Raw genomic sequence first — 26559 nt, 5'->3', positions numbered from 1 at the left:
AGAGTCTGCCTGACCTTCAGTTCTCCATCAGAAGCTAAGTGGTGGGCTGGTATGGGTCCCCATTTAGTGTCATTAACTCCACAGCTACTCAGCTTTCTGAGTTTTTTTTTTTAAATGTCCAACAGGAGGCTAAAAAAAGAGAAGAAACTGAGGAGTGCTGTTTTAGGCCTTCAGTTCGAATTACTCCAGAATAAGCATGCAGCAAGATTGAAATTCCTGTTCCTGTGTATGGGGGTCCTACAGACAGAGATGAACATCCTGGATGTCATCATCATGAGAAGATTAGACATTGGTGAAACATATCCATGACAGCTCAGAGACCAAGAACAGCAGGAAAGGAGAGGGCTCCCCCAGGACCACCCTTTCTCTAATCTCTCTGGTCCCAGAGAAACTGGCAGATTTCCTAACTGCCTGTGATGAGGCCCAGTCAGCCCTCGACAGTACTCTGAAATGCCACATCTGGCTCACAACTGAAATTGGGAACTGAATTTTCTCGTTGACACTGGGGATCCCTTCTTAAATATTAAAATGGAAGACATAGAATTGCCTTTATCATAAGGTGTAGAGCAGGAGTAGGGAACCTGCAGCCCCGAGGCCACATGTGGCCTTCTAGGTCCTTGGGTGCAGCCTTTTGACTGAGTTCACGTTTTATAGAATAGATCCTTTTATTGAAGGGATTTGTTCTGTGAGGGCTACACTTGAGGGCCACATATGACCTTGAGGCCAGAGGTTCCCCACTCCTGCTGTAGTATATGCTGTAGGGATAGGAAATCCTAGCCTCTACCCAATTTGGGCCCTTGCATTGAGTCCTTGACCCTAATAGGCAGTTCCCTAATTGGTACAGATTCTGACACCCCAGTAATGAAGGGGGAACACCATCTCAGCTCTCAGCCCTCAGAAAAAGTTTGCTCTGTCTTGTGAATAACCCTTTCAGATTATAAGGATTTGTTTCTTGAGATAGCACTAGTCAGAATTTACTGTGAGGCCAACAAACCTTTTCCAACAGTGTTCTCCAACATCCCACCTCGAGGGATTCAAGCAGAGAATCTGTAATTGAACCATACTATCCAAAGGAGTGCTGTGTTATGCAGTTTCCCCCTGCAGTACCCCCAGAACCCTCACTCTCTAGATTAAGAAGGAAAAGTTGACCCAGAAGGAAATCAGACTTACCTCTTTTTCCAGAACCTTTGAGCTTTTAATACTTTTGTATTTCCTGACACGTCATTGTTCCTAATCCTGTGATTTGTTATATATGGGTTAACACCCTAAATCCTTCCACCCTCCTACCCTTTTGAACATAGATCCACATTTTCTTCTCCGTGACTGCTTGCGCATACACATCTCTTCAAACCATGTTTTCATCCTTTCTTTTGATAAGTCTTCTAGACATTCAAGATTCCTGGGAACCTTAATTTCTTCCAGTCAGTGGAAAAGCCTCCTTTGAGGCTTTCATCCTTAGTACAAGCTGCAACCTGTGAGGGCTAATTGCCCTCACTTGAGATTTCCAGTTGTCAAAAGACACACCAGTCAATATCTCTAGCCAATTCTAGATGTGTTTTTGGAGTCTGTCATTCTATGGATCAGATATAGAAGGAGTTCTCTGTCTTGGGAGCTTCCATTTTCCTTGGACCCCTCACAACTGCTCTCCTCAAGGCTGTCCACCTCTTCCCAAATTGCTGTAATCCACTGCCCTCCATAGGCTGGATCCTGTTTTTGACACACCTGTGCTTGAGGTGCTACAGATTAAGTGATCTCACCTCATCCTCATCTTTTGCATTCCTCCCACTCCCATTGTCCCTTAATGATACCATTTTCTCTTGTCTGGCCATACCCCACCTTGAGAAATAAAGGTGGATATCTCTAGGCTGCTCCAGCAACTCTTGAGAGCTCATCATGAGGCCAGTGGAAATGTCATTGACTCCCAACCCTGCTATTTTCTCTTTATACTTGGGACCCATCAGATGGGCCATGTGTGCAAAGGCCATATGGCGTAGCCTTGAGACTAGTAAAAAAAAATGATATTGGCCAGAGATCAATCAAATAACTATCTTCATCCTCTACAGTTGCGTATTTGAAGAAAATACCATGAAGGAAAAGGGCTAAAGATCTACGGGAGCCCTTTATGGAGGCCTAATCATTCATTCTAGGGACTCCACATAGATTTCATAGAGTTCTCACCCTCTCTGGATTTTAAATATTGCCTGGTAGTAGTCTGTTTGCTTATTAGAGAAGTACAGTGTTACCTTAGCTAGAGAGCAGACTTTATAACAGTGACCCAGAAAAGATCCAGCCTCCCAATATGAAGAGTCATACCAAGGGACCCACTTCACCTTTGAGGTCAACTATCAACTAACAAAATCCCATGGATTCTCCCTAAAATTTCATACCCTCATGCCATCTCCAAACATTAGGGCAAATAGAAAGAAATCTTTCCTCTTAGGCTCTTTTTATGTCTAGGTTCTGTCAAGACTCAGATAAGTGGGCTAAACTTCTGCCCTTGATAATGATCTAGTTTAGAAATGCCAGGGTCCCCAAATAGGAACGTTTCCACTTGTGAGATAAATTTTGAGTATCTCATGCCAACTAAAACTTGGGCACTAGCAATGGGGGAGCTCAGTGAACAGTCTAATGCAGTCATAATAGAATGTTCCCAAAGCCTTGATGCAGTTTTATGCTTTAGTAACCTAAAACCGTATTGAGACTTTGAGGATATTGTGTACAATACAATCACTGCATTAACTCACATACTATCTACCTTTTCTGGGAAAGCCAAAGCACTGTAGGCTGATCCAAACAACCTTCCCTGTCACAGCATCCAGCCAGGGGACAAGCATCCATCAGAACCCCCCAGTAAAAATCTGACATTTCCTGGGTGGGAAGGTACATCCCAGGACCTATTTGTAGCCCAAATTTTCCCCATAATTGAGGGGATAGACCACCTGGAACCCAAGCCACTTCTGGCACTCACAACCCAATGATGAGGACCTTCTACCTGGATGCTCAATCCAAGGATTCCAAGGATCGGAAGCTCATCTTACACAAAAAAACAACCTGCTACTTCTTAAATTGAAGAGGGATTCCATGAACCTGGCCTCTTCTTTGGCCAGGGATACCTTGTCTGGATTCTCCTAATCCCTAGGTGTTTTATCTGCCCTCTCCGTGCTGAGACAGCCATGATTTTGGTATTTGGGCTTCTGTTTGTTCTGGGGACGCTGTCTTCTGACCAGTGAGGGGCTGGTGGCCAGCAGGTTGTTCAGTGTAAGCCTGCCGGGTTTCTGTGTTCTCTGGTTGAATACCTAGCCCTCAGACTCAGAGTTGCAATTAGTGATTTTCCTAAATGTCTTAAGACTTACCAATATTTGCGTAGCCCCCTACTCAAACCCAATGAATAGAGGTGTCGAAATTCTTCCTTGTTTCTTGAAGGGCCTCATGCCCTGTTCCTGGGTGCTTCTGCTCTCTCTCTAAACCTTGCATACCCCAAAACTCTAGAATTATGTGATGTCACTTCCCCTGCCGCTAACTACTTGCCAAAATGTGCCACTGACCACAGGGCGTGGGATCAGTACTTGGGGGGCATAAAAGACTACCTGGCTCCCCACCAACATTCCCTGTGCTCTAGATTCTTTGTTTTTTCTGACCTCCATTATACAGCCAGGAGGCTGCTTGTGGCCCAAGGAGGAGTCCTTAGATACCAAAACTCATCCGGTAAACATATTTGTTACTGTCTTTCAGAAAAGTCAGGGAAAGAAGAACCAAAGACATTTCTGGGAAAAACAGCGCAATTTTCTCACTCAGGTGGTAGGGTCTGGTCCTTTTGGCTAGCGAAATGGATGTGCCATCATGGCAGAATGCTGGGTCTGCAGCATTCAGACAAACAGTAGGGAAGTCAGCTTCCAAGGGCCTAGTGCCTCTAACAGCTTCCCTTTCCCCTCGTCCAAAACCAGAACCTGCATCAGTACCTATTAATGCATCCTGGTGAAAGAATGTCTCTGCAACAGTTGAGACGCTAACGGATTGGAGCTTCCAGTCCCTGGTTAGACTCTTATATCATTTGACCAATCCCAAAAGTAAGTTGTCCACTCTCAAGGAGGTGACTTGAGTTTTGAGAGGTACAGGTCTGATCTCAAGTGTCAAAGTATAGCAGAGGTCAGCTGATCTCCACATCTTCTCCACATGTGACATCACATTGATTTCTTGGATCTGACCTCCCCAGGGTGGGCATGGGCTGAAGGGAAGTCTCTCAATTATGCAATTAGAGGAGCTCCATGTGTCACTGTCCCCTTCCCAACCACTAACTCATCCACTTGTGACTACACATCTTTGCCTCAGAAACAGACTACCCTGGGGATAGTGGTATGGTCAAAGTCACCCCTTTCTGAGTCTTAGTACTCAGACACAGGTGGGCTGCGGACCTCCCTAGAGGTGTAGTACACATCACAAAATTCCACCACTTTGTCCAGGGGTTCCAATGTACGTAGGTATTCTTGAACTTTAGTCACCTATCTGTAATCTCTCCTTTATACTCATGAAAATAGCAAAAGTAAAGTAGTTGACTTCTAGGATCCACAAACAGACAACCTGGTTCTCCAAAGTTTGTTCCCATGGCTAGGCCTTGGATTAGGTAATCTTCATCCCAGGGCATTTTTCAAGGACATTCTGCCTTATAATAAAATATAATACAATAAAAATTCTGTCTTATATAATAATTTAATATCTAATCACTAGATGCCAAGTTCTCCCCATATGGTTTTCTATTCTTTCCCTTTCTCCAAATGATTCACAAGGGTTTCAAACAACCTATCTATAGTTTCAAGACCGAATGTTGACAGCCAGCCTTGAAAGATCTCTCTTTACAGTCCTCACTGTATAACATAGGATCATTGAATAATCTACTTCAGCTGAATGTGATTGGAGGTAGAGGAACGGGGATTGTGGAAAGAAGGACATACCATTTAGGAACATCTTCATGACTAAAATGGCAACCTCATTCTTTCCTTTTGGACAAACTTTCCAGCCTATCATCTGTAAGAACTATAAACCAGACTGCAAGAACTGATGTTGTACCGCACTGTTGACTGTCCCATTATAGAGCCCAGAATCAAGTCCAGTAGTTGGCTTTCCCCACTGGTCCAGTTAATTGCCCCAGAATGCTGCTTTTTGCCTGTTTAATCTGAACTTTGCCCCAGGGATAGCTGTCTAACCAAGTACTATTTTCTGAAGAAGCTGAAATCGCTTCCCTCTAGCAGACTTCTTAACATGCTTATAAATCTTATCTCTTTCTTTTGGCTCAGCTTTTTGACTTCCACTCTGCTTCTCTGCCTTTTTTGACCTCCTCCCCTGGAGGGTGAGGTTCTCCCAGTGCCCTTCTTGATGTAAAAATTCTTTGACCATGATCATCGTTGAAGAAGGTTTGTAGTTAGAACAGGATGATGGGAAGGGTATTAAGAGGAAGAGATTGAGAATGAAAAGCAATTTTAACTATGCAGAAAGACAGGGAGTCCAGAGCTTCTAGAAGAAGAATAAAGGGTCTGAGACAAGATTATAAGGAAGACAGATTCTTGCTTAGATGGGTGGTGGTTCTGTTTTATTATTTTTTATCTATAAATAATAGGAGTCAGAGGGGCCAGAGATTGAGATTTCAGAGGATCAGGCGGGCACAAGAAGCTTTATAAAGTAATTCACCCCAAGGTTCTTAAGCTCCTTGAAGGCAAGGAATGATTTTTGCCTTTCTCTGCCCTCCTGTGCCTAGATCAGAGTTTAGCACAGGATAAGAATTTAATAAATGCTTGTTGATTGATTGATTAGAAGGTTGGTGTGAGGCCCACTTCCATCCTCGTCTCTTAGGTGGTTCCAGATGGCTTGCAACTAAGAAAGACTGTGTAAGTTGTAGTGTGCTAGGAGGCCCAGATATAATCATTTTGTAAAACTGAATTCAAAGCACACTTCATCTTTTCGTCATTTATACTTGTTTTGACATTTAAAAAAATAGTAACTTTGAACACCTCAAAACTCTGAACTACAGAAACAGAGTGAATAGTGAAATGGAGTTTGACTATGAACCTGAACTAGGTGATGCAGTAGAGAGAGCACCAGGTCTGGAGTCAGTAAGACCTAAGTTCAAATCTAGCTTCAGACACTTACTAGCTGCGTGATCCCGGGCAAGTCACTTAACCGTATTTTCCTCAGTTTCCTCATCTGCAAAATGAGTTGGAGAAGAAAATGGCAAACCACTCCAGTATCCAAGAAAACCCCCCAAAAGGGGTCACAAAGAGTTGGATGACACCGAAAATGACCGAACAACCAGACGTCATCTTGGTTCTCAGTAACACCTGGGACTCCTGTAGTTTGCTGAGTAAGCCCAGTGTATGTAACACGATGTATCAGAAGAAGCTCCCAATATTGTTTATCCTGTTCCAACAGGCATTTCTTTGCTGCAGTTATTTTTCTGGACCATATGTAATTTTTTTTGAAGCAGATGTTTCTCAGAATTTTTTTTGTGTATTCCCATGCTTTCCTGTACCTTGCTAGGGTAGCCAAACAGCATGTCCTTTGAGTTGGTTGCATAAAAAAATGCCAAAATCTAAATGAGCTCAGACACCCACACTCTGTGTGCATCCCCCTTGTTTGCAAGTTAAAAATCTCTGCACTGGAATGGCTTTGTCTTGGACTTGTTTCTTTTGATTACACCATACTGCCTCATAGCAAGTGGAAATAATCGTTCTAGCTTTCCCCTCTGTGCTGCCCACTGGGCCCTGCTGTTAGAGGTGTCTGTGCTTCTCTGTTGAACACAGCCCATACCTGTAGCAATGTTGTGGCTTGCTCCACACCCCTCCACCAACGCCTCTCTCTCCATGTTCAGACAGGCATAAAACAGCACAGGCTAGTGAGCAAGATGGCGTTTGTTCAGCCTGTGATTCTCAGTCTTCCGTAACAGTATATTTTTATTGTAATGCTGACTGACTTGATACACTTGGCTGCCGTTCGCTGAAATAATGGAATTTTCAGAACATTTAGTTGGTTCATGGGACAACGGAGTGGAATGTTGGAAATCAGACATATGGTTGCCATACTTATGTGAGATGCAGGAGAGAGTCACAGTATTTGCTTAGGCGATCAAGTAATTAGAGTTCCTTGCCCAAGGCTCGTTAGGAAAGCCTACCCTCTCCACCCCCACCTCCTTCTTAAAAGTGGTTCTTCCAAGAAATAAGTTAACTAGGATAGGAGGCAGCTGATGGCTCAGCCATAGAGGGCTGGGCCTGAGATGGGAAGACAAAGTTCAGACTTGGCTGTGTGACCCTGGGCAAGTCACTTAACTCTGTTGGCCTCAATTCCTAATCTGTAAAATGAGCTGGAGAAGGAAATGGCTGACCACTCCAGTATCTTTGCCAAGAAAGCCCCAAATAATAAAAGGGGTCCCGTAGGGTTGTACGCGACTGAACAGCACAGTAGTTTGCCCTTTCTAAGGAAACTAGAGAGAGACATAGCCTACTTTAAATTGGCACCTTAGGATACACCAATAATAACTAGCACTGATGTGGTTCTGTGAGGTTTGCAGAGTACCTTGTAAATACTATCTCATTTGATCCGTACAACCCTGGTCCATTGGTGCTGCTGTTATCTCCATTTTACAGATGAGGAAACTGAGGTAGAGGCTAAGTGACTTGCCAAGGGTCATACAGCTAGTGTCTGGAGTTAGATTTTTAACTTGGATTATTTAAAAGGATTCAGAGGCTTGCTGTGTAAATAAATCTTCCTAGTACATTAAAAAGGATTCAGCTTACCAACAAGTGTTTTTGAGTGAGATGAGGAGATTGTGAAGACTTTTCATAATAACAGGATGGGGAATATTGGATTTTCTAAATAAGATTTCTCTTCCATAAGGCCTCTCTCCTTGGATACCTGAGTTTCAGGTATCCAGGGCTTGTGGACGGTCAGTTGGGTTCCCCCTCTTACCAGCTACCAGCTTTCTTTGTGAAAGTGCTGTGAGCTGTAGTCGAAACTTGGAAGTTACTCAAATCCTCCCCATTGTTTGTTGTACTGTTGCCACATCAACGCTACCAGTTCTTGCTTCTCCCCCTCCCCTCTTTTCTAAAGCCACATCAGCAGTGAAGTTAGATATTAGATGAGGTCATTGTGTTGGGATAGGTGAAGATTTCCCAGGGTTTGTCTAGTATTTTGCGCTTAGATTGTGAGCCCACCTCCCAGTCAATGGAGATGTGGGATAGTGGGGAGGTGGGATTCTCTGTGTTAGGGTATAAAAATTGTGCTTCAATTTCTGTAAGTTTCCTCCTTCCATCAGGCTTCCTGACCTGGTGGAAGGACATCCCTTTCTTGAGAATTGTAATAAATCTTTTTCTTTCTGTTCTTATTGAGAAGCCTCTTCATTTATTTAAGATTTTGAGTGAGGGTCTTTTTATCCCACACATTTTCCACTCAACGTTTCAGAAGAAGCTCTGTTGCATAAAGGGATAGTCTTAACTATAATTTGAGACCCTGTATACATTCAGCACATTTATTGCAGTGCTATGTGCAATGTGTTTGTGGCAGTTGTTTACCATTTTTCCTCAACTCTCATTTGGAAGGTACCTCTTGGATCCAGTTCAGCCTGAGCAAGCACTAGCCCTGCGTCATCCATAACAAGTGATTCTGCAGCATTTGTTTGGAAAGCATCAATCTACCAGCGGAGACTACTCACCCATTCTGGGAAAACGAATTATTCTCCTAAATCTGGCTCTTGGCAGTTTCCACCTACTACTGAGAGTTTATACCTCTGGCACCAAAGTAAGTCTGATCTCTCTTTCAAATGAAGTATCATCTCAAGTGATATTAATCATTTTAGTTAATAAGCATGTATTAAGTACCACCTAAGCACTTGGGATGGACAGGCAAGAGGCATCATAGGATAGTTTGAAAGTATCCCTAACTTATCAATCCCTTGTATTTCAGTTTTCATTTAGATAATGTTTTACCAGGTTGTCTTACGTATGCATTTATCATTGAGAACGTATAGCTGATGAAAGTTTTCTACATGCAGTTATTTTATCTAATTCTATAAACTAAGCCCACTGGTATTGCACTAATCCATAAATTAATTTAGAATCTCCATTTTTATTCTTACTTGTTTATCTATATCAGCATATTTAATTAGTCCCTTAAGAGAAGAGAAGCTAAGCAAATTAATGAACTGGGATTTCATTTACACTTCTTTTGTCAAGGATAATTATTTGTTTAAGCAAGTTGGTCAGTCTTGATTAAGGCCATTAGTGTCCTCAACTAAATAAAATCATTTTTAATCTTTTTGCAAGTCAGTCTGATTTTTCACAGTGTTTTATGGTCCACATCTGGAACCCAAGCTCAGCGGAGACTTAGAAATGCTAATTCTGTAACCAAGGTACCAGGTTTTAAGCTAACAGATAATTGGTCTTAATATCGTAAGATTAAACAGAATTGTAGTTTATGAATGTCTCTTTCTTAAAGACATTAACTAGATATTTGGTTTTTAGCCCAATAAGAATAATACCATACTTATATAGAACTTTCAAGTACTACCTTCCTTTGTCATCACATTCCACATGTGTACAATGTGCCCTTTGGCATGCGTCTTTCTCTGTACTTTGTTGAGGTTCTGCAATCCCAGTTTATCGCCAGCTTTCCATATTCCTCTGCTTTTGAGGATTCAGCCTCTCTTTAAGTCAAAAGGTCATCTTGAAGGAAATCTTTGTGTGTGTGTGTGTGTGTGTGTGTGTGTGTGTGTGTGTGTGTGTGTATGTGTGTGTGTGTGTGTTTCAACCTCCCATAGATGATTAGAATAGAAATTGTGCCTTATCCTGAAAGATAAAGTAAAATGTTTTCTTAGAATGTACAGGAGCCTTTTCTTTTTTTATTACTAAGAATTAAATACAGAATAAGAAAAGGAAATATTGAAATATTGAAACTTAAATACCAAATAAGGAGAGAAAAGCATGTCATATACACAGCAGAATGTAAGATAGGATTCAAAACATATAGCAATAAATTTCCATTTCAAGGAAGCCTGTGTAATAGTGGAAGCCTCTCTTTTATGTCATCTACATTTACTCACATACCTGTCCCTCTTCCAGAAGTCCATCCCCTGTAACAAAGAGTGAAAAAGATTTAAAAAATAGGTCAGCAAAACTAACCAGCTCAGAAAATACCTGCTGTTACACAGAGTTGTCATACTCATATTCCATCACATCTTCAAAGATAGTGGGAATGTTCCTTTTCGTCTTGTCTTTGGGGGTGACCTTTGGTCATTACCATTTTGTGTCCTGAACCCCTTAGATCCTCTGGTGAAGCCTGTGGGCCCCTTCTTGGGAGAATCCTTATGGTTTACATTCGTGATTAAAGAAAAAGCTAAATTTCAATTTTAGGTTAGTGAAAATAAAGATGTGACTTTTTTTCCCCACAGACCCCCCCCCTTTAAAGTCTGTCCCTGGTCCCTTGCTTTTTAGAGTTGCACTCTCCGCCATGTCCGCAGGGCAGTCCCAGAGGTGTGACGCCGTGCTGTTCATGGAGGACAGAGAAGGTGAGGCAGCTGCACGGTGCTGTCTTTTACTGGTTATTGCCTCCAACAGTAAAATGATGCTTGAAACGCTGGCCTCCCTTTAACGTGTGGAAGGGACGCGCTGTGCTTTGCTTGCAGACAGTGTCTGGGGTCTACGTTTCTGCTTCTTTTTTAAACTTGGTAGTATTTTTTTCCAGTTACACGTAAAGAGAGTTTTCATTATCCACCTTTGTAAGATTTGGAGCTCCAGATTTTTCTCCCTTCTCTCCCCAAGACAGCAAGCACCCTGATGCAGGTTATACATGTACAGTCATGTTAAATGTATTTCCACATTAGTCATGTTGTGAAAGAAAACTTGGAACAGAAGGGGAAAACCACAAGAAAGAAAAAAAACAATAAAAAAGTGAAAATAGTCTGCTTCCATCTGCATTCAGACTCCATGGCTCTTTCTCTGGATGTGGGCAGCATTTTCCATCATGAGTCTGGGTCTGCGATTCTAACTAGGCTAAAGGGTTCTTTTGGCAAGCCTCAAAGCATCCAGTGGTGTGAGTGGTTCTTGGGCTTCCATGCTTTTCAGGTGCTTGTTCGTGGAAATCTGTGGTATATGAAACATAAGGTGTTTCCAAGGAAATCAAAGGTTTCCTAGAGATTTGCAGTAGAGGGTTATCCCCTGCCTCTCTCCCTCCTCCCCAACTTCTGCCTAGAAATTACCTTAGTGCTTTGAGGCTGAACTTGGAGATAGACCTGGGTTCAGACCCTTCCATTGGTGCCTTCTTCAGAACTGCTTTCATCCACTAAAAATTCTTTTTAAAAGACATTTTTCTTTCAATGTAAATAGTATTTTATTTTTTTCCAATTACTTGTAAAAACAATTTTCAACATTCGTTTTTTATAAGGTTTTGAGTTCCAAATTTTTCTCCCTCTCTCCCCCCCCCAAGATGGAAGTCAGTATGATATAGGCTATGTGTGTGCAGTCATGTAAACATTTCCACATTAGTCATGTTGTGAAAGAAACAGAACACGGAAAACCATGAAAATAGTATACTTCGACACAGTAGTCAACGATTATAGCAATCTTTTGTTTGATAAACCCCAAGACCCAGCTTCTGGAATAAAAACTCACTGTTTGACAAAAACTACTGGGAAAACTGGAAAATAATATGGCAGGAACTGGGCACAGACCAGTATGACCCTGTATACCAGAATACAGTCCCTATGGGTGTAAAGGCTGATGCTACAAACAGATCAGGGGAGCAAGGCATGGTTTATCTGTCAGAGTTATGAAGAATGGATGAATTTATGACCAAATGAGATAGAGAACATTATAAAATGCAGAACAGATAAATTTTTGGTATGTTAAATTGAAAGATTTTTGCACAAACAAAGTCAATGCAACCAAGATTAAGAGGGAAGCAGAAAGCTGGAAAAGAATTTTTACAACTAGTATTTGTGGTAAAGGCCTCATTTCTAGAATATATAGAGAACTGAACCAAATGTACAATAATACAAGTCATTCCCCAGTTGATAAATGATCAAAGGATATGAACAGGCAGTTTTCAGAGGAAGAAATTAAGGCTTTCTACAGTCATATGAAAAAATGCTCTAAATCACTATTGATTAGAGAGATGCAAATCAGAACAACTCTGAAGTACCACATCACATCTATCAGATTGGCTAACATGACAGAACAGGATGATGATAAATGTTGGAGAAGATGTGGGAGAGTTGGAACACTAATTCATTGTTGGTGGAGCTGTGAGCTGATCCAGCCATTCTGGAGAGCAATTTGGAACCATGCTCAAAGGGCTACAAAAATGTGCATACCCTTTAACCCAGCAATATCGCTTCTGGGACTCTATCCCAAAGAGATCATAGAAATGGGAAAGGGTCCCACATGTACAAAAATATTTATAGCAATTCTCTTTGTGGTGGCCAAGGGAATGCCCATCAATTGGGGAATGGCTGAACAAGTTGTGGTATATGAATATAATGGGATACTATTGTGCTGTAATAATGATGAGCAGGCAGACTTTGGGAAAACCTGGTAAGACTTACATGATCTGATGCTGAGTGGAGTGGGCAGAACCAGGAGAACACTGTACACAGTGACGGCCACAGTGTGTGAGGATTGATTCTGATAGGCTTAGCCCTTCTCAACAATGCGAGGACATAAAACTTTTCCAAAGGATTCATAATGGAAAATGCCATCCACATCCAGAGAAAGAACTATGGAGCTGGATTGCAGAGTGAAGCAGACTTTTCTCTTTTGTTTTGTTTTCTTTCTCATGGCATCTCCCATTTGTTATAATTCTTCTAGGCAACATGACTAATGTGAAAATATTCACATGCCACAACTTGTCCAACCATCCCCAATTGATTCCTGCAATTTCCAATTCTTGTCCACCACAGAAAGAGTTGCTATAAACATTTTTGTACACGTAGGTCCTTTTCTTTTTTTATGATATTTTAGAGATATTTGTGACCAATCGAGAGACTAGGAAGCCTTTGTTTAAATCCTACCTCTGAAGAATGCTGACTGCGTGACCCTAAGCAAGTCACTTAATTTCTCAGTACGTTAGGCAGCCAAGACTGTCCATTTCAGGAAAGGTACCATCCTACCTTGGTAATCTGAGTTGCCTCTCTGAGAACTCTCAGGACTGGTCTCTGGTCTTACTGTTTTCATTATTTTATTATAATTTTGTATTATAATATTCCTTTAATTTATGATATTTGTGAATGTAAGGGCCTTACCAGATTGTAGACTCATCAAGGGCAGGGACCTCTTTTTATTCATCTCTGTATCTTTGCCACCATGTAGCACTGTGCTTAGCACCTCAGTGCAGAGATGCTCCGTAGTTGGTTTGTTGGAGCTGCAGGCCCCTAAGTCGATCTCTAAGCCCGTCACTGCCCTCTGGTTTGCCGGTATTCATAGCACAGCTAACATTAACATCCACTTCCCCAGATTAGCCATTTTGTATTTGGCATCTCTCCTGTGACCATCTGAGAATTTGCCTCCAAGACTTTGGGAGAAATGAAAAGTAACTCTCATAAAATGAAACCCCTGATGCAGAATAGGAGAAATGCTGTTTGTTCCAAAGCAGCCACTTTTGCTGTCTTTGAACTCCAATATAAAAATAGTTCTTTTTTTCTAAATATTCTGTAATATCTCTGCCTTCCCCCATTCCCACCAGATATGTGCCATTGTATGGAGGTGTGGGGTGGGAATTCTAGGAATAAAAGAATCCAGTTGGGGTTCTAAGGAATGGAGGGAGGTGACAACCCCTCGGAAGTTCCTTTGGCATTTAGTGAAGGAAGTCACCGAATTTAAAAATCCCTTTCACTTAGGAGAAGGGAAAGGCAGCCAGCTTCTCTCTAGGATACCTGAATGTACATAGGATTGAGCTCTAGGAGCTGTAGAGAACCTTAGAGACCATTTAGTCCAACTCCCACATTTTACTGAGGAGGACCTGAATCCCAGAGAGATCAATTGACTTGTCCAAGGTCTCACAGATTAATAACAGAGCCAGAATTTGAATTCAGGCCCTCTGACTTCAAAACCATGGCTTTTATTTTGTGGATAGCTGAGGCTTAAGTAATTCATCATAAGTGTGTTTGGACTACTATAGCGTAACTATAACTATAAGAGGTAATGAGCTCAGAGTTGAAATTATATATTTAATTTGATCTCAACATACTGCTTTTTCATTGAGTTAATTATAATTGGCAAAAAGCTTGAAACTAAAGGGTGTCAATCTGAAAGTCTGGTGTTAAAAAAAGGCAGACAGGCTAAATGCACATTGTTTACTCCCTTAAAACTAGCAGTTACATGATCATGGAGCCAGAAAAACTTCCGACTGCCTAATACAGGAATGGCCAGGTTGAAATCTGTTTAGAACAATCCAAGGTAGTCTGTGTCCTTCAGATTTATGGTCTCCATGAGTGAGTAACTATACCATGAGAAAGGAATTTCTTAATTGGATAGGTTGTAAATACAATAAGATAAGAGAGTGGACAAGGTGTTGATTGAAATTACAGCTCAGAACATCTGTGTTTTCTTTATCACTGATATGTCATAACATAGTACAGGTCCCCAAGATAATAAAAAAAGTCCCACCATTCAAGATAGTGTCTCAGGTTCAGGGTCTCATAAGGAATGCTAAGTTAGCCCCATCTGGCCTTGTTGACATAGGAAGAGGTGTTCTCTGAGTTTACTTCAGAGAACAAAGAGACTGTTAGGCCCAGGCTCTCCTTAATTCAAGCTCTGACCCTTATTAAAGTCCAAAAATGATATTAAATATTATCAAGGGGTATCTATCAGTTGGGGAATGGCTGGACAAGTTATGATGTACAAAAGGGATTGTGTGTCATAAGAAATGAGGAAAGGGATGATTTCAGAGAAATCTGGGAGGACTGAAATGAACTGAAGTGAGCAGAAGGACAGTTTATACAATAATCACAGCGTTTTAAAGGAAAATAACTTTGAAAGACAAGCAAGTCTGATGAGTTCCATGAACAGCTATGAGTCTAGAGCGATAGTGCTGAAGCAGGCTGCACACCTGCAGGCAGAAAAATGAATCTATTTTTGGACATGGTCTTTGGGGGAATTTGCTTTCCCAGGTACTACCATTTTTTATGTGGGTTTTTTCTTTTTTTTTTTTTTTCAGTTTTGGGGAGGAGATGACAAGGAGAAAGGAGGTAGAAATAGGGCTCTCCCTTTAGCTCCAGAAAAAGAGAAAAGGAATCACAGACAAGCAAAATAGGTTCAAAATGTACGTGTCAGATTCATATATTTAAAAAGAAAAGCATGTTCTTCATGATAGAGATTGCTAGTTTCACTATACTTTGCGTATAGAGGTGCTCATTTTATTGGAATAAAAATTCAAAATGTTATTGCACTCTTAAGAAATGATGGAAGGGAAAGATTCAGAGAAACCAGGGAGGATTTGTATGAACTGAGGCGAAGTGAGGTGAGCACAGCAGGAAAACTGCAGGGCGTCCTTGTAAAGGAAAACAAGCTCTGATCGGCCCCATGGCCACCTGGGGCAGGTGGGACTCATCTTGGCAGAAGCTTCAGGTCCTTGCTCTTTGCGCTTGCTTGTCCTTCACTGGGAGCAAACCACTCAGGTCGCCAGAGCCTGAGTCCCTTCGTCCGTAAAATAGGAGCATTATTACATATATTTGTGGTCTCCTGGGTCTGCTGCAAAGAAATGAACTTAACCTTGAAAGTGTTCCATGAATTCCTTGTCCTGTTCCATAGGCATGACGGCGACTCACTGACTCTGTGAGCTTTTACATGGATATTTTGAAAGAATATTCTGACTAGGTGAGAACCTTCTGCATTTCTTTTGTTTTTATTTCCTTACTAGGGACTTTAACTAAATGAATAGCCACAGATTTGCGGGGAGGGCGAGCTTTATCTTGGGTCAGTTGAAACAAAAAGTGTTTTTGGTTTATTTCTGTTTTGTTTTTGCTGTCCTGATTGGGTACCTCCTAGAGGCTGGAGGAAAAAAAAACAGTTTCTGATGCTAGAAAATTTTTGCTTCTTTTCCCCTAAGCCTGGCTCCTGAAATGGAGCTCCTCTGTCTCCTCCTTGTCAGACCTGTCCTCAGAAATGACAGTTAACATTGCCAAGCCACACTGCTAAATCTTTACGAATCTTTCAGGTAGAAGTTTTGTCCAAATACCAAAGAAAGGTCAAAGATTCAAGAATTAAATTCCCGAATTTCCCTCAGTAGAGCTGTGCTTAGTTACTACAGGCTTTCAGGAAAACAGACTAGAAGAAAAGGGGAATACTTTTTGTTTCCAGCATCAACAGGCAATCTCGTCATGAAACTTCTGTGAAAAGCAGGTTTATTACAAGAGAAATGAACATGGATGTGGAACTCAGAGAGTTCACAATTCATACAGAAGTTCGCATATTTAGGACAGCAGGATAAAGGAAGGAGGAGGAAACAAAACCTCCACCTAAAGGAAGGGGCATGGGAGGGGGAAAGTGTAGTAAAGGTGGAAAAAGGACAAAACCCTCCAAAGGGGAGGAGCAAGGCTATGGCAGAAGCACTGTTATTTACCTTTAGAACCCCTAGACAGACTGAAGATAGGACGGCCTGCATATCCACAGGGGCCCAACCTGGCATAGCCTGACAGTCTGTTTTGATTCCCAAGGACACACAGGGAATCCAGGTTGGGATACAAACAAATTATGTGGGGGGAGGGGGGATCCACGTTGTCCTTGCCACATTCAGGGTGTGACAAAAAGTTCAAGAAACAGTTTTTGGGTAATTTAATCATTTCATTAAAAAAGCCAGCATGCTTATTGATAAGATGGGATGAGATGGTCATTTGACCATCTCTCAGACCAAAGACCCCTCATGGCGGTGGGCTCACAGTTTATGTGTCCTTCCAAATGTAGGTGTTCCTGAGGGGTGGCAATTGACTGATTAATCAACAAGTAATAAGAAAATTAATATTACGATGAAGGTCTTGGGATATATGACCTCATCACCCAAGTCTTGGTCAAAGAAACATCAATTTTTCTGTATCACCTTTATGACAAAAGGTAAAATCAACATTTCCCAGATAACATCTGAGCAAACACAATGAACAGGAATGCACTTATTAGCCCAAACTTGGAATTTCTTTTACTGTCTGATTAGGTATTGGCTTGGGTAAATCTTTTAAGAGATTTCCTGCAGCGGTTGGATTCTGGATGAAGAAATAGAAAAGGGAAAAAAAACCTTGGTCCTGATACAATAATTAGTTATTGAATGTAAGAGAAATATTCATTTCTCACAAGGGCCTCCTGCATTCTTTGGGTCCAGTGTTTCTAGAAAATATGGCAACTCCGAAAGACAAGCTCAGAGGACCCCTTAACACCACAGAGTAAAACAAAGTGGTTTGATTTGTTTTTTAAAAGTGGGCAGAGAGAGACCAATTAAAATTTAGACATACTATAATTATAACACCCATTTACTGAGCATTCACTCAAAACAAAATCAAGTGCAAGTCATGTCATCATTTCTCTGATGGCATGGTCTTCTTTGGCAGCGAAGGACGAACACAACGACCTTTCAAGGAGCTTAGCTCAGTTTTCTGGGTAAAGCTCGTTAATTTGAGCATATGTATTGCCGAAGCATACTTGTTAGAGGAGGTATGTTTGATTTGTAAGGAAATTTCTGGTCATTTGGCCTGGAATATTAGACTAAATTTTCTATAAAAGATTTAGTATAAAAAACTTGGCATAAAAACAAAGACTAAATTGTAAACATTTTGGTTAATTTATTAGAAAATATATGTAACAACACAAACCAAGTATTCTAGAACATTAGTATAAAAGCTTGATATAAAATATAGACTATAAAAATGTAGACAAACTTTTTAATAAAAAAAATTAGTACAGAATATAGACTGTTTTTGGTAAACGATTTAGTGTAAATTAGAGATTAATGTATAAATGTATAAAATATAGACTAAACTTTTTGTGAAAAATTTGGTATAAAACTATTTGCTTGTAAATTTTTCCTATAAATTTTCTGTTAAAAATTAGTATAATTTTTTAATTATAGACTTTTTAATAAAAAATTTAGTATAAGTATTTGGTATAAAATGTGGACTAAATTTTTTGTAAAAACATTTAGCATGAAAATATAACTAAATTTTCTGTAATTTAGTATATAGTCTAAAGAATTCAGTATAATATAGACTTAAATTTTCTGTAGAAAATTTATTGCAAAAAATACCCTTTGACATATAAATACTAAAATAGAAAGCCTATTGTCTCAAATGCCTAACTTTGAGAAGGCTCCTGTATGAAAGAGAAGAAATGCTTTCCTTGAGGGCAGAGCATTTGTAATTACTCTGATTTTATGTTTGGGGCAATATCACATTTTAATTCTCTCTCTCTTTTTTTCTCCTCTTGATCTAAAGGGCCTGGAGTAATGATTGAGGTTTGGTGAGTCAGAGTTAGATGAAAAAAATGGAAGAAGGTGTCTCTTACATTGACACCCTCCGAAGTGTTGCCCCTGCAGCCCATGGCCGGGGAGCCCGATACTCGGAAGCCTGGGAGTATTTCCACCTGCCCTTGGCCTACTCTGGCCTTCCCGCCAGTCAGTATGCCACCTGTAGGCTGTGTGGAAAGCAGGTCAGCCGGGGCCCAGGGTTCAACGTTGGAACCACTGCTCTATGGAAGCATTTGAAGAGTATGCACAAGCAAGAACTGGAAAAGAGTGGGCACCGACAGGCTGGTCCTCGCCCAGAAGCACCACCGGCTCCTCTGCCACCCTCCCCGTCAGGTGTAGAGGGCGACTGGGGGCGCCTGATGGAGCAGATGGGAGCGCTGGCTTTGAAGGCGAGCCAGCGGGAGAGGGAACTGGAGAAAAGGGAGAGGGCAGTGGAGAGGAGAGAGAGAGTGCTGGAACTAAGAAAAAGGGCCATTGAAGAGGAGGAGAAGGAGTTACTGGAAAAGAGGCAGGAGCTTCAGGCAGAGAAAGAGGGACTGCAAGCCCGGCTCCTGGAAGTGTGCCAGAGGGAAAATGCTTTAGCCCTGGCTAGTGCCCCTCTGTCCACCCTGATCAAAGAGGAGCAGGAGGATCATGGAGGGGGCTACTTAATAACCAAAGTCCTTTTCTAGACTGTTGACCTTAGGTTATCCTGAGGCAAAGCAGAGCCCCCATGCTTTCTCCCTGCTATTTAGGTTGTGGTAGGAGTGGGATGTCTTTATGTTTCTTTAAGATGGTTCCTGGTTTTGATAATCATGAGTTTATGCTTATTGGGGACACCCAGAACGTCAGTCTAGCCAGCTCTGCTCCCTGGATCCCTTGGCTCTGATAAGTGAGGTTTGGCCTTAATGTGGCAGGGCCCAGGCACGGCAGTATGCCCACCAGGGTTACTGCCTTCCCTGCCATACCCACGCTTCTTCTTTTAGGTCTTGTCTTTCCCCATTAGAATATCAGCTGATTGAAGGCAAAGATGCTGTACTTCCTCGTTTGCATAGATCTGCAGTGCTTACTACACATACAGCAAATGCATAATCTGTTGAAGGCTACGGTCTCCTTCACAGAGACGATAGCCCATCCGAGAGAAGAGCCAGCAAACGTTAGAACTGAAATGGGAGGAGCCCTGAACCCAGAATACCAGAGTCACACACAGGCTAGGTCCAACCTCCTGGAGCCCTGAATGACACTGGAAGTCACTGTGCCTAATTACAGATACTCTTCTCGCACTCTGTGCCTATCCACTGATGATCAGATCAGTCATGCGAAGCAAGGGCCCAGGTCAAAGTTGCCTTCACTTTGCTCCTAGATTAGGACAAAGGCCAGGAAGTGCATTTGGCTGGGGTCTCCTCAGTCTTCAGATTTCTACCCTCCTGGTCTGTGATGACCCCTTCTCCTTTCATTGACCTACTCAGGGTCATCTCTTTCAGGAATACTTTGCTGTTGTACTTGTCATGTTTAACTCTTCATGACCCTCTTTGGGTAGTGTTGGTTTTTTGGCAAAGATACTGAAATGCTTTGCCATATCCTTCTCCAGCTCATTTGCCAGATGAGGAAACTGAGGCAAACAAGGTTAAATGACTTGCCCAGGGTTACACAGCTAGTTAGTGTCTAAAGTTAGATTTGAACTCAGGGAGATGAGTCTTTCTGACTCCAGGACTGGCTCTCTGTCCACTGTGGCACCCACCAGCTGCCCATGCTTCTGCTAGCACCTTAGAATACCTTCTCCTGTGGCCTGTCACCCTATTTATCTTACCAATTCCCAGTCCTCCACCTACTGTTTTCTTTATTACTGTTCCTGGGCTACCAAGAGCTGCTTGAGAAAACCACAAAAAATGAGACCAGGAGAGATCCTTACTCTTAGACCTTACCTGAGCCCTCACTGATGCTTGGCAATCCTTTTATTGAGCGTTTTTGGGGCTTTTATCAAATCCCCCAGGACAGCCATTTCACACTTTGCACAAATTCCTTAAGCCCCCAGTCTTAGTCCTGTATATATATATGTCCATGCCTCACTCTCATCAAATGACCACTTCCTGCTCTATTGAGATTAGGACCATCAGGTGTGAGTTCCCCAGCTGCTTCAACTCAGAGATCATGGTCTCTTTATTCTCTCCTTCCTTTCTCAAAGAAATCATTCCGTTTACAAGCATTTATTAAATGGCCAGCAGCTAAGTGTGTCAGTGGATTAGAGCCCTGGGCCTGGTGTCAGGAAGACCTGAGTTCAAATCTGGCCTCAGACACTTGCTAGTTCTGTGACCCTGGGCAAGTCACTTAATCCTGTTTGCCTTGATCCACTGGAGTAGGAAATGACAAACCACTCCAGTATTTGCTAAGAAAACTCAATGGCAAGTATTGGTACAATATGGTCCACAATGTCACAGAGACAGACATTACTTAACAACGTTAAATGGCCTGCTATGTGTGGGATTACAAGACTAAATGAAACACCCTGCTGTCAGAGAATTTATGTTCTACCAGGAAAAAACAATTTCCTCTTTTTCCATGACTAACTTGTGTTTTTGGTCCCACTGCTTCCCTCATTTTCCAAGAATATGTCCAATAAATATCTCTCCTTACTCACATTTGGATCTTTTCTACTCTCTCCTCCCTTCCATGTACAAATGCATTCAATTTGTCTCTATACCGAACAGAATTCTCAGTTCTGATCATTGTTCCAGGTAGTATACCCCTTCCTTCCTTTCACTGCCAAACCTCTTGAGAGAATATTCTGTGTTTTTGTGATGCCCCTCCTTCCTCTTTATGTTAGGATCCCTTGAAAACTAGCCTCCCTCCCTTCCGTGACATCTCCCATGTGTGTCCCCTCTTTCCCTGCTTGCCTAGACTATTGCCTTCTAAATGGTCTCTCAGCCTCTGCCTCGCTACTCTAAGCTATCCTACACATTGCAGTTAGAGAAATGGGTCAAATGCATGGACCCTGTCATTTTGCTGCTCAATTATTTTAGGGGTTCTCCATTATCTCCTATATAAAGTCCAGAATGGGTATGCCTGGACTGGGGAACCCTCTGAAATGTGATCCCAGAATTTTCCAGCTTTATTTCCTGCTACCTCCAACAAGTAAACTCGAAGGAAGGGATTGTGGGACCTAGCATGATGCCTGGTACATAGGAAGTATTGAATGAATGCTACATGTAGCCTGTGTTTCAATGAAACTGGGCTGTTTATTATTCATAAAAGAACCCCTTGCTTTTATATGAGAAGACAGCTCATGTAGACTATCTAGCTGCCTCCCTGGCACTTCTAGCTATAATGTTAAGTAAGTCCCATCCCTCTGTGGACCTCAGTTTCTTACTGTGTTCTTAAACCTTTTTTGGCATCACAGACCCCTTTGGCAGTCCGGGGAAGACTCTAGACCCCCTTCTCAGAAGATTGTTTTTAAATGCATGGAATTACAACGCAAACCAATTATATTGAAATAGTTATCAAAATGTAGGGGAAAAAAGTTTGTGGACCATACCACAGATCGAGAACCCTTGGTTTAGATGATCTCTGAGCTTCCTTCCACCTTTCAGTCTTAGGATCCTATGGCTGTAGGCTAGGGACCATCCTCACTAAATGCTGAGAGATTCATCTCCAAACAAGCTTGTGATTTGGTTCGTTATAGCAACACTTAAGAACTGAATGGAAGGAGGGCCCATCCACACTGATGAAGTCACAGACTTTTCAAGTATTGAAGATATAATAGGATTGAAATGCACGCACATTGTTTAGGAGAGATTGTAGATAGAAACCTTGCAGTTTTTCCAAAATAGCTTCTGTGTCAATAATGAATTTTAGATGTCAGTAACAAATTTCAAAAGCTATTATAAATAAATACAAGAAAATTATAAACATTTTTGCCTGTCTACTGTTCTGAGACTCTGTCCTTTCCCACTGATGAAGGAATGTTGACGTTTATTTAAAGCCCTTTACAATCTACCTTTGCAGTCTTAGTACACGTTATTGGCCTCCCTATACTCTATAGCCCAGCTTCCTGGCGTCCTGGCAGTTTCCACACATGCACTTGGCTTCTTTTTCCTTGCCTTTACCCAAGCTGCCCCTCAGGCTTGAAATGTATTCTGCCTCTGCTCTGTATTAGAGTCTCAAGTTTTCTCCTGACCTCAGCTTAAGAGCCACTGCCTAAATGAAAGCATCTCTTTTTTCCCCTCCTTGCAGTGGCTGTGCTTTCCCCCTCTAAAATTGTCTTGTATTATTTTGTTTCGGAGAAAGGGATGAAGCATGCCTGGATTCATCTTACCTGGGTTCTAGATGACCATGTGGAAGCTTTGGGTGGAGAAGGGGGACTTGCTTCTAGCCCTGTATGACTTGTTGCTGAGGCCTTGTCCTTTGAAATATCAAGGAAACCTCTTTTTGGCTGTGTGTCCAGGAGTTGATGACTGTGGATGCACACAAGGGAGCAGCCCATCCCTTCATCTCTGTCTCTTTCTTTCTACCTGTAGATTGCATTGAGACTGTTAACTGTCAATTTGTTGGGGCTAAAATGCACACCATTCTAGCCTAGCCTGAGGCAGTGTTTGGGTACTTCAGATCTTAGACAAATAAGTATCCCAAGGTGGCTATGTACAGGCTTGGAGGCAACCTTGTGAAACTGAGAGGTCTAGAGGCCTTCGGTGCAGTCACGTTACATCCACTGACTGGTGGAAAGGGAAGCGTCTTCATCAGAGAAGGTAGCTGTGGAAAAGGGGGTTTGCCTGAGTCTGGCTGTTTTATTAGCAGAAATACTGAACATTATGTATACAGCACAGAGCTGGGGTGAAATGTAAAGTGCCTTATTAGCACAGTCACTTAAAGATGGGGTTTACGTTATTGCCTTCCCAGCAAGTGGAACGGTTGTTATAAGTTGTTACTGAATCCTGTTTTAAGTTTGGTCTTGTACATAAGCAGTATAAGTCTTTTATGTTTAACATGCCTCATTTGTATATATGAGTAAACTAAGTCATCCCTAATTCATATTATGCATGAAGTACCTTTCTGCTTTGGGGTCCCGGCACAGAAATCTTGATGTGAGCCATAATCTAATAACTCTACTGAAAATCATCTCCCAGGGCACCAGGGTGGCAGTCTTAATGAGCCATCTTATGAGGGCAGGCTCCCTCGGACTGAACCCTGTCCATATTGCATGCCTTGGTGTGAAGATGCAGAATATGGACTGGACATGTTATTCCAGCCCATGTGCTCTCTTAAGGTAGATACATATGTTTTGTATGTACTTATATGTGTACATGTTGTTTCCTTCTATGGAACATAAGTTCATTGAGAGCAAAGATGTTTTATTTTTGGTTTTGTTTATGTAGAAGACAGGAAATTTGCAAAAGACTTTATATGAAGGCCTACATATAGAGGAGTTTCATGTACCATCCTCTTGTTCTATAATACACATACACACACACACACACACACACACACACACACACACACGGAAATGCCATTTTAGAAAAAAGAAAGAAAAGGTCATTGAAGCAACTTTTTGTTAAAATGCAGAGAAAAGAGTAAAATAAAGGCCAGAAAGAAGCACAGACAAAAAGGACATCAGAAATCTGCAGGTGGAGATTACACTTTAACAAGAAAAGCCACTGTACAGGACAAATCTATAATGTCATGAACAATCCTTCCCCACCCCTACCCACCAAACCCATCTTTCTGTGTATTTGGAAATACTTTTTTTGTTCATTTCAGAATAAAACTTTGAAAAAGAAATGTATTGTGTGGTTTTTACTGAGAAACAAACATGACTGTACAGAAAGCCAAGCTGAGTGAAGGTCTTTGCTCCTTGTTTCTAGTTCCACTACAGGCTACTGTCTGATCTCCCTTCAGCACAACAGGAATTGTCAACACCTATTCAAGTCATGTTCAACTGAGATTGACTTGAGTCTGGCCAGGTGAGCTCCATTTATCTGTAACTGTCCAGAGACATAGCAACTAGCCGTGGTTGTTTTGTCTTTCCTTCTTGAAGACCAGGACATTAGGGAGGTGATACCATGGCATGCAAGTGAATTGTATTGAAGTGAGGCAGGGCTGTGCAAAGTCATCAGCCTCACTTTCTCCCGTCGAGTCATCTGGGAACATTCAGTGGCAAGATGACTGAAGATGGCCTAGGATGCAGTGAGAGACTTGGTCTTTTAAGCTAAGGGACTGCCCAAAGGAATGTAAATTTTCATCACTGAAACCTCAAAAGATCTCTAGAGGTTTACAAGCTAGATTTCTTTCTTAAGAACCATGCCTTAAACCCAAATCACTCCAAATCTTATTGATTGGCCAAGCTTCCCTTGGTCCACTGTTTTGGCTCTGATGGCTCAGAGTGAATGTAACTAGCATCTGTTTCTGTTTTGGCCAGAAACCCTGAGGATTTTCCCTCCTAGATGGATTTTTCTTTTCCTCTGCCTCATTTCTTACCTATCCTTAATCACTGAGAGGGCATTACCTTAGTCAAACTGAGACCTGTTAAAAATAATTGTATATAAAGGAATGACCCTAATTGGGTTCCTTGAAGTTTTTATTCCACTTGGAGCTGCATGTACAGAAGATTCTCCTACACCACAGGTACATTTTATCCCCTGCTGCTGGAAGCCTGAATTCCCCCCCCCCATACCCCCCACATACACTTACTTTAATTTTTAATAATTTTTTTGTTACTATCTTCTGCGGTTTTCCTTGTCTTGGCATTCCCATAATTTGAACCCAGGATCTCCAAGGGCTTTTCTGTTTTCAGCATATAGCATAGTGCCTGGCACATAGCTGATACTTAATAGATGCTTATTGATCAGTTTCTTTACATTGACTTGCCCCTTCAGACATGCCACTAGGAAGCATCAAGCTTCTCTTCTCCTGAAGAGATTTTTCTGATTGGCCGCCTTTTGTGGAAGGCAGATTCTTGGTCTGTTAGTGACCACTTTATCACATGCTTTCTCTCCATATACGTAAAGGAAGGACTCTGGGTCCTCCAGGCCCCTCTGTTTCTGCAGTTGCCCATTATGTGTCCTAAGGGAAAGTCTGGCTGGTGAATCTCACTTGCTTCACTATTAGGTACTTGTGGTGTCAATCAAAGCAAACATAAGAAGGTTCAGAAAAATAGTCCAATACAGGGAAACATGGAACACACAATGAGACAGGAAAGCAAGCCAGGTTTATAAAGGGGATATACTTAAAATATGAAGGACAGTCAGTGAAGATAGAAAAAGTCTAGTCCTTTATAACAAGGTAGAATTGGGCTAACCCCAATGGGTGCTTTGAGGGAATGAGACAACTTTCCAAATCAGTAAAGTCTTTTATAGGGTTTTTATTGGATTCTTATCTAGGTCTATAAAGACCTGGCATTGCAAAGTTAATGCTAGATGGGGGAGAGAGTTAAAGATCTTCCCCACCTATTAATAGGCCTCAGATACCTTTTGTTAATTTCTAATGAGGCACTGGGTCACGAGGGTCATGTCCTCCCACCCTGAAAAGTGTATAGAAGTATATATGTACTCTGAGTGAGGTTTTGCTTTGGGGCTTATTTTTTGGAAGAAGGTTGCTGTGCCAGATGAGACTCTGGGCCGTTGATTTAAGAAGCTCTCCAGCTTTGAAAACCCAGATCTCTCTGGTAATGATGTGTGTACTGTCTATGTTCAGACAGTTGGAAGCCCTGTCTGTTGGTCTTTTTGTTTGTAATTTCTGCTTGTAATTTGTGTTTTCTCTGAAGTTCAGGTGCTGACTTTTCCCTCTGAACTAAGTGAATGATGCATGTGCTTATTAAAGTGATTGTTGACCCCTCAAAAGTTGCCTTCCTTTTAGAAAAGCAGCTCTAAGAACCTGTACTGCAGGCTCTCCTGGGTATGCCAGGGGCCCTGCTGATACAGGCATTGAGGGAAATAAAGAGCCTGGACCTGGGAGCTGATGTTGGTATGTGCTCAAAACAACAGTAGTGAGAGGTCAGACTTCTGGAGAATTGGGGGTTGGTTGATATTCCACCAACCACCCAATCTTCTATCACTTCTGAATTTGCCTTTGCAGCTTTCACCCATGTTGGTGGTCAGCTGGATGGACAAG

General features: G+C 41.7%; 1 protein-coding gene and 1 non-coding gene across 4 annotated transcripts in view; both read left to right on the top strand.

The window, feature by feature from the left end:
• ZBED3 (zinc finger BED-type containing 3) overlaps positions 1 to 24231 on the top strand; it is a 34361-nt gene extending 10130 nt beyond the window's left edge. For 2 of the 3 annotated variants that reach the window (XM_072606389.1, XM_072606391.1), the window contains exons 2-4: positions 8583 to 8781; positions 15783 to 15848; positions 18449 to 24231. In XM_072606389.1, the coding sequence (XP_072462490.1) occupies positions 18489 to 19151 (663 nt within the window). In that variant the 5' untranslated portion in view covers positions 8583 to 8781; positions 15783 to 15848; positions 18449 to 18488 and the 3' untranslated portion in view covers positions 19152 to 24231. Of the gene's footprint in view, positions 1 to 125; positions 6364 to 8582; positions 8782 to 15782; positions 15849 to 18448 lie in introns of all 3 variants that reach the window. The other variant, XM_072606390.1, reaches the window with a different exon arrangement.
• On the top strand, positions 10532 to 10670 carry LOC140502928 (small nucleolar RNA SNORA47). The gene has a single exon (XR_011966647.1). It is a non-coding gene; the product is annotated as a small nucleolar RNA SNORA47 (small nucleolar RNA).
• Positions 24232 to 26559: the final 2328 nt, after the last annotated feature.

This window comes from Notamacropus eugenii, chromosome 4, assembly GCF_028372415.1.
Source record: "Notamacropus eugenii isolate mMacEug1 chromosome 4, mMacEug1.pri_v2, whole genome shotgun sequence".
NCBI classification, from domain to species: Eukaryota; Metazoa; Chordata; class Mammalia; order Diprotodontia; family Macropodidae; genus Notamacropus; species Notamacropus eugenii.
The sequence above is the reverse complement of the archived record's forward strand: the minus strand, read 5'-3'. Positions and strand labels throughout refer to the sequence as shown.